General features: G+C 37.7%; 1 protein-coding gene across 3 annotated transcripts; it reads left to right on the forward strand.

The window, feature by feature from the left end:
- The first annotated feature begins 933 nt into the window (after window positions 1-933).
- On the forward strand, window positions 934-7883 carry atp5f1c (ATP synthase F1 subunit gamma). Of its 3 annotated transcripts, XM_050036370.1 has the most exons (10): window positions 934-1031; window positions 1604-1638; window positions 3356-3487; window positions 3583-3790; window positions 3946-4089; window positions 5786-5850; window positions 5943-6098; window positions 6924-7020; window positions 7246-7273; window positions 7749-7883. In XM_050036370.1, exons 1-9 carry the CDS (start codon window positions 991-993, stop codon window positions 7250-7252), a joined length of 885 nt encoding a protein of 294 aa, XP_049892327.1. In that variant the 5' UTR covers window positions 934-990; the 3' UTR covers window positions 7253-7273; window positions 7749-7883. The 3 variants fall into 3 exon arrangements, with proteins under 3 accessions (XP_049892327.1, XP_049892328.1, XP_049892329.1); XM_050036371.1 differs by lacking the exon at window positions 7246-7273; XM_050036372.1 differs by lacking the exons at window positions 7246-7273; window positions 7749-7883 and having other exon boundaries at window positions 6924-7024.
- Window positions 7884-8933: the final 1050 nt, after the last annotated feature.

The raw sequence follows: 8933 nt of genomic DNA on the forward strand, positions 1-8933 counted from the left end.
AATTAATTACTTAATTAAAAAAAACATAGAGTACAAATAATGAGCCAGTAAAACTAGAAAAACTCTTCAATATTTAGAAGCATTTTTTTTTTACAATACTCATAAACATAAATAAAGAATTTTTACATTTTTGTAACTAAACGTGTAAGTTGGACTAGTGCATGTTAAAAAATTACATGCAAATTACACTGTAAAGTTAGGAATTATGGATCAGATCTGTCCATGTATATGTTCAGTATTTATTTATTTATTTATTTAAACTATTTGTATGGTTTACAACTTACAGAAAACTTGACTCGTATATAGACGTTTTATTTTATTTTTTATTGTGGGTCATTGATGTTTTTCATATAAATTTATATTAAACGTCCCTTTAAATAAATCATCATGACAGTTACCATATATATGGGTGTATGTACTATAATTACTACACTCAATATGCTGTATATATTATGACAAGGATAGAATAAAAAGGATAGAATAAAAACAAACAAACAAAAAGTCTTACAAATGATTTTGGTTTGTATTAGAACGGATTTTGTACCAAAAAACATATATAAATATAAATATAAATATAAATACACACCTGTCTATTTTCTTTAACATTTCTTTGTTCAGCTTTGTTGACCTTGGTCGTAGCTGTTAGGTCTATTTATCCAAATACAAAAATATAAATATTTACATTAAAAAATAAAAATAAAAAATCCCCGGATGTCAGGTCAAGTCAATGTTAATTGTACAGCGCATTTCATAAACAGGTAAACTCAATGCGCTTTACAGTAAAACATAGAAAACATTAAACATAAAGACATGTACGTATGTTTGCTCAGTAAACACGAATCTTATGATTTATTTAAACAATGTAAAAGTTACTTAGTGTGTATGTCTGTTCAACGATATTTCTGTTAGTCCCTGAATGCAGCATTCGGCCATTTTGCCTTTAACCTGCGCCTGCGCAGTCCTGCGTGTCTGACCTTCATAGGAGTAACCATGTTCGCCAGAACCAGCGCGTTGGTGTTCTCCCCACAATGGTAAAACAAAACTATTTAAATACTTCCACAACAGTCGTTAGCAGTGTCGTCACTGTGTGCACTGAAAGAGATATGTGATTGAAATAAGTTTGTAACGTCTTGTCTGTAACACGCGCAGTTATTGAACGCAAGGACGTGCTAACGTGGAGGCCGCGGCTAATGAATGACACCGGTGTGCTGCACTCAATGGACAACTTAAGCTAATGCTAGCTAATCTGACACGTACTGGCTAAAACTCTCTGACATTGTGCGAGAAGCTTGTGAAGAGAGCGAACATTTCACCAATGACTGACTTTTGTGTCACTGCATGATCTTACACACACTCCAATCACACTGCTAGTAAGCTAGTGCTAACAGCTTAAGCTAACTTGTGCAGCAGTTACAAAGCTAACTGATGCTAGTAGCGCACTTGCAGCGCTAACTAGCAACGAAGCAAATGTTCATGTTTCAATACCTGTTAGGAGTTTGTACTAACGTGATTTAGAGCTGTTGTTAATGTTAAACTCTGTTGGTAATGTGACATGTTGATAAAGCTAGCAGCTAAAGCTAACATGCACCGTTTCTGTTCACAGTGGGCAGGTCAGGAACATGGCTACCCTGAAGGACAGTAAGTACTTTTGTGTACTACTCTCTTTATGTGCAAAGATGACAACATTACAACAGGTTGCAGACTATAATCAAACACTGACAACACCACAGATGCAACATCTTAATAGTGTCTGCAAAATCTGGTATAGTATGAGGGAAATAATACTCAGTTTGTGCACCTGTACGCAGCAAGAAAGTGGGGTTTGATATATTTTGTTGTGGTCTATTTTGGTTGAAGGTGATGCATGCCATGCAGCTGTAGGACTGTAGGATACTTTGAGGGGAATAAGTACCATTAATTTATAAAACTGAAGGTGGTGAAAATGCATGTGATTTGAGAGACGGAGGAGTAAAAATGTTGGACAGTTAACAAGGGATTTGACCAATTTAAAGCCGTGGTTTTTGGCTCTCTGGGTGGAAGCAACAAATATTGCTGGCTTTGAACAGTAACTGTTAGTTGGGTGTTGTGAATGATAAATGGAGGACAGTAGACAGTAACACAGCCCAGCTGCTATCAGAGCAACACTGTCAGACTAACTGACAATTTCTCACTAGTTAATCACCATTATTAATCTGTAAGCATTTTCATCACTTGCGTTTTTATTTTTGATTATTTGTTACTGTAGCCCTTGAGGCCACTTTCCTTAGATGGCAATTTTGTGTTGTAATGCAGAAATTACAACAAGGGGAAATGATGAACACAGTTTATTTGTCTTCACCGAGAAAATTCATTTCCACAACAGGTGCATACATATGACAGACGAGTAACATGCAGAGTGCATATCATAAAGACAAAAAACATGGATTGGCATTCGATACATCGGCTTTAAAATAATGAAATCACTTGGTTATTTTTAGCTTTGTTCATTTACTGCTTTTTTCATTATGCTTGCATTTAGGGCTGCCACTAACGATTATTTTCATTGTCGACTAATCTGTCGATTATTTCTTCGATTAGTCGACTAATCATTTCATCGAAAAATGTGTTAAAATGTTGAAAAATGGCGGTCTATCTCGTCCAAACCCCAAAATTACGTCATCTAATGTCTTGTTTCATACTCACGCCAAGGGGTTTTAGTTCACTGTCACGGGAGAGTGTGTAAAGCTGCCAATATCTGAATGTAAGAAGCTGCAATAAGAGTATTTTGGGGGACTTTAATAGTACTGTTCTATGAAAAATGACTCAAACCGATTAGTCATCGATTAGTCGATTAATCGTGGCAGCCCTACTTGCATTGTCATCACCTCCATATTTATCAATATAAATTAGTTAGATGCCAAAAGATTGTGATTTCATTGTTGAATGTTGCTATAACAATATTAGCTGGGATAAACAGATATTAAAGTGTGTTCAGTTCTGACTTTCTGCTGATTTCAGTTTACTGCTAAGATACAACAAATATCTTGTTGAATTAAAAAAGTAAACTATTTAATGTAGTCTTTTATTGAACAAATTTAACATCAAACTAATCACAAAAAACACCAATAATAATGTGATAGTTACATTTTTAAGTGCACTTTTCTACTCATACTCTCTTAACAAACCCAAAAAATCCCAAAGTTGCTGTCTTCTGCAGTGCATTTTTCATTTACAAAGTGTCCCTGAGTGACAGTAAAGAAATGATCATTAAGTTTTCCGATAGGTTAATATAGTTCAGTGAGCTGGTCAGGTTTATATTAGAGTTTCAATATAATCCAAACTGGTGTCAGTCTGAGTAATATCTTCTCTTCTCCAGTCACCATTCGGTTGAAGTCCATCAAGAATATCCAGAAAATCACCAAGTCCATGAAGATGGTGGCCGCTGCCAAGTATGCTCGTGCTGAGAGGAGCCTGAAGCCTGCCAGAGTGTACGGCTCTGGTGCTCTGGGTACGTTCAAGTTGCCGCCATGTTGTCTCTCACTTTGCTAGATGGTGTGATCTAAAGTTTTCGACACTGGAATAATTTTCTTCTCTGCTCTCCAGCCCTGTACGAGAAGGTTGACATCAAAGCGCCGGAGGACAAGGCGGTCAAGCACTTGATCGTCGGTGTGACATCTGACCGTGGGCTCTGTGGTGCCATCCACTCTGGTATAGCCAAGGCCATCAAGAGCGAGATCAATACCCTGACCAGCGCTGGCAAGGAGGTCATGGTGGTCAATGTGGGAGACAAGCTGAGAGGCCTGCTGCACAGGTAGGACGGGGAACTGAGCCTCCTGAAGTTCATCCTCATAAAACTGATGAATTAGCGTGCAAGGTTTCTGTGTGCGAAAACACAGATCAGAGAATGAAGTGTGCAGGTGATGATTGTTTTCCTGTCCTAATATAATCCTCGCTGTTCCTCATCAGAACTCATGGGAAGCACATCATCCTCAACTGTAAGGAAGTCGGCCGTAAGCCCCCCAGCTTCGGCGATGCCTCCATCGTCGCCACCGAGCTGCTCAACTCTGGATATGAATTTGACCAGGGCGCTGTGTTCTTCAACAGATTCAGGTACGACACTCAGTTTGTACTCTATTTTCCTTTATTTGGATTTGTATTAGAGGTCGACCCACAGTGGATTAATACAGGCTGTTATAATAATGATAGTTTGGAGCAGGAGATTGTGGATGAATTGGCCAATATCACCACCCCGACACTTTTGGACATGAACAGTCTTTAACTTTATCAGAAACTGGATAACTACCTACAAAAATAAATCTGAATGCCTGAATATTAAACTCAAAGTAATAAATACCTGAATAGAAATCTGTAACTGAACATCAAATGAACTATAATAAAATTGAGTGGGGGTGATTTTTATGTTTTGAGCTTTCTTCAACCTGAGATCGTCAGTTTCACAGTGACATGACCATGACTTTGTGCATGGAGCTTGGTTACTATAAGTTAGTTAAAAGTTACTTAAAAGTAAAGTCAGGCCTGTCGCTATAATTACTTTATCGACTCATCATTCGATATGATATGACCTCGATCTTACCAGCTGTTTTTACATGTGTTTGTATACATAAGAATGTCTCCAACATTTTAGCCAGTACAATGCCAGATTAAAATGCAGGGTTGTCCCGACCATTTTGAGACTTGGGTGCAGCGATTTTTACCTCCTTTTTTTTCTCTCTCTCTCTCCACTCCGCCAACTTGTGCAGCTCCAAAGAAAATAACACAACAGAGTGTAGCTTACCGATAGCTAGTCTTTTACACAGACACCGATGACGTCAGCACGCGGGCTGACTCTGTCGTCTGTGGACATTCCCATAGGAAAGTTGTAGTAGAACTAGCGCTGGCTCCCAGCGGCAGTGATGTGATTGGATCCAAATCCGTGTACTTCCAAACTTCCTCGACCAACGGCTGATTAGCTTTCAGTTCAGTTCAGAAAACTTTATTTATCCTGTGTGGGCAATTCAGTTTACAGCTCCTAGATCAATAATATTTAAAATAATAATATAATACATTTTATGTTACTGTATTTTATTGTCACTATCATTCTCAATTTCTATTTCCCTTTTTAATTGACTGTTTTTATTGTTTTAAATTGTGTCTTGTTGCTTTTAATGTCTCTGTAAAGCACTTTGAATTACCTTGTGTTGAATTGTGCTATACAAATAAACTTGCCTTGCCTTGCCATAGCCTGCAGCTAAAACGAAGAGTCCTGATCGTCGTTAGCTTGGCAGCTCCTGTCGTTGATAGTTTTACCTTCCAAAATCCTCCACTCTATAAAGCCACCAGCTTCCAGGCGGTGTTGCCAGTGTAGTTGCGGTGTTCTCGGGCTTGTCTATTTGTCACAAGGCATCGTTTGATGTCCAAATGTTGTATTAGGTCTCAGACAGACTAGAATTTTATATATACTTTTCTTGTATACGTGAACAAGGTAACTTTTTAAAATGGTAAATATTTTTTTATATTCCAATGTCTAGATATTCTTAAGAATTAAAAGTTCACTGCTCTTTTAAAGGGAACAAAAGTAGCTATTATGACAGACTTAAGTGAAGTAATCTTGTATTTTTAAAAACAAGACGAGGTCAAAAACCTCTCGTTTGCTCAATGGAACACAACCTTCCTCCTTCCCCTGACGACTTATTTGAATAAAAACATTTCAAGTTGCACAACCTGAGAGATCGACATAAATTTGAAATGTGTAAAAATACTCTATCACATTAATCATGTAAAATACATTTCCCTCTCTCTGATACAGGTCTGTCATCTCCTACAAGGCCGAACAGAAGCCTTTGTTTTCCACAGAGACAGTTGCTAACACAGGTATGGTTGTTGTTGTTGTTGTTGTTTTGAAAAGTTAAAGGCACATCCTTGGGTACAGAGAGATGCTGAACATCTGTAATCCTCCCCAACAGAGAACCTGAGCATCTATGATGACATTGATGCTGACGTGCTGAGGAACTACCAGGAGTTCGCTCTGGTCAACGTCATCTACCTGGCCCTGAAGGAGGGCTCCACTGCTGAGCAGAGTGCCAGGATGACCGCTATGGACAGCGCCAGCAAGAACGCCTGTAAGACTTCCCGCCAAACACATTTACCATCTCTAGCTCTGTCCTAATACTCACACCTGCAGTACCTGAGAGTAGCCGAACACCCACTCATGTGACGTATTTCTGGTGATTGCCATAGTGCCTAAATATCTGTTTAGACCAGGGATATCTGAAGTTTAGATGTCCAGTTCCAAAAATTTCCTAACCTTTTTATCAAATGAAATCGACAACACACATTTCCATGTCACTTAAACAGTATTTATTGTCCGTTGTCACAGTAGGATGCTCTTCATATACAGACACATTTAACACATAGGGAAAACAAATCGCTGTATTAGTCGTAAAAGTAAATGAAAACAAGACACAATCTGAATAAAATCTGTTAGGAAAAAAAACAGCTTTGAGCAGCTCCCTTTTCTCTGTTCACATGTTTCATAAAGAGATAGAAACAGGCCTGTGACTGCTCTGCCACTAGTTTGAATCTTGGCTTGAGTGGAGCTCGTGTCATTCTCATATGGTGCTCATTGAAACGGTACTAGGTTTTAATAATGTTTATAGCAGAGAAATCTGACCTACAGCTATACTGTGACATTTCGCTAATTTTTTGGACGACATACTAAACTATAACTTTTTGATCACATTTTGGACGACATACTATACTGTGACTTTTTATCAAATTTTGGACGACATACTATACTATGACTTTTTTGATCAAATTTTGGACAACATACTATACTATGACTATATCATATTTTGGACGACATACTATAGTATGACTTTACATACTAAAGTAAAAACGTTAAACATTGTGACAGTAACTGACAGATTTGTCTCTCCCTTCCTCAGCTGAGATGATTGACAAGCTGACCCTCACCTTCAACCGTACCAGACAGGCTGTCATCACCAAGGAGCTCATTGAGATCATCTCTGGAGCTGCTGCTCTGTAAGTATTTACTGTGTTTTCTTTCTCTTCTCTCACTTAATAATGTGCAGATATTCCTCAGTAACTCAACCCATCATTGTATTCCTCCATCACTACAAAAACTTTTCTTAGACTCTTTTCTCATCTATGCATGTCTTTATAAATTTCCAGAAGCTATCACATTCTTGCATGTCTCTTTCTCCTGTCTGACGAAATCTATTCCTCCTCATCCTTTTCTGAACTCAGGAACTGAGGCTTGTTTTTAACAGAGGAGGTAACACTGTAGAGTAGACTGTAATGTTAGGATCCCTTCTTGGCTAGTTTGACCAGCAACCTATGTAGAAATGTTAAGCATAAATTCTTTGATCCAAACCCTAGATGGGGGCTGATAATTTTTTTTCAAACTGAAATTGCAATAAAGTTTTCTATAATATAACTAACACCACACCAAATACACTCAACTGATCTTTCATGCTGGCCAGTGGGTGGATGAAATGAGATGAACTGATGCAGAATTTCTGTGAATATTTATTTAAAAACATAACATTGCAAAAAAACAAACAAAGCTGAGCAGAGTAAACATTATAATTTGTACAACATAATACATCACACAAACAAACATGTTATCAATTGGATAAATGAATACAATAGTTCAGCCCTAGTCTAGATGCCTTTTAGACTGAGTTTTCACCCTGTCCCCAGCCATGTTGAACACTGTTCTTACTTTTTTTTTTCCTCTTTCTCTGCAGATAAACGGGCAAGACCTTCGTTTCCATTACCTTTAGCTCTTCAAAGTACTTCAGGCACGTGTTGTCCAGAGTCTATGAACATATGTGCTTCTATTTGTAAAATATATGGAGAAAATAAACCTCTTACACAACCTTCATGCTTTTCATCTGTATGTGTTTTTCATCACAATAACTGCTGTTGACTGAGAACTATGAATCTTGATGCATCAGTCTTATGGAATCCATCCTCCAAACGTGTTACTTGATGAAAATAAAATATTTCTAAGGTAAGCCAATGAATGATGTCTCTTTACTGCTGTTTGGGAAAAGACACTGTTCGGGTCCTAAAGAATGTAAGTGTACTATGACCTTTTTATCACTTTATCCCTTTTTTCAACATGCTATATACTATGACGTTTTTGGACATGCGATACTATTGAGTGTGTTGACATACTGCATCTCTGTGCGGCTCTCCAGCTGTACCATGGCGCACAAGATGGCACTACAAAGGGTCATTAACACTGCCCAGAAATTCATTGGCCATCCTCTCCCCTCCCTGTAGGACTCTACAGTACTCGCTGTCTCAAGAGAGCACATAGCATCCTGAGAGACTGCACACACCCAGGACACCGGATGTTTGAGCTGCTGCCCTCTGGCAGGAGATTCAGGGCACTGAAGTCAGACAAATAGACTCAGGGATAGCTTTTATAACGGCAATAGCACTAATAAATATAAACCACATCTGACTAGCTGCCTTTTTTCTTCAAAAATGGGTCATGTGCAATGAACAATATATTTATCACCAACAATAATTTATTTATCACCTGCACTTTAGATCACACTTAAGTGTATATTTTGTATATGTTGGATTATATATATTCTTCTACCCTTAATATATTTTATTTTATCTTGGGTTTTTTTGTCTTCTTTTGAACCAAAGTGGAGAGTATCCCAATTTCGTTGTGCTGTGGTACACAAGTATGTCTATACAATGTCAACAAAGATCTAGCTTATCTTAATCTTGTCTGACTTTTTTATCCAGTTTTTCGACATGCTATGACTTTTTTTTATGACTTTATTCGACATGCTATACTATGACTTATTTATCACTTTTTTCAAAATGCTATACTATGACATTATTCGACATGCTATACTATGACTTTTTTATCACCTTTTTCAAAATGCTATACTATGACATTATTCGAC

The sequence above is a fragment of the Epinephelus moara genome, chromosome 23, assembly GCF_006386435.1.
Source record: "Epinephelus moara isolate mb chromosome 23, YSFRI_EMoa_1.0, whole genome shotgun sequence".
Taxonomy (NCBI): Eukaryota; Metazoa; Chordata; class Actinopteri; order Perciformes; family Serranidae; genus Epinephelus; species Epinephelus moara.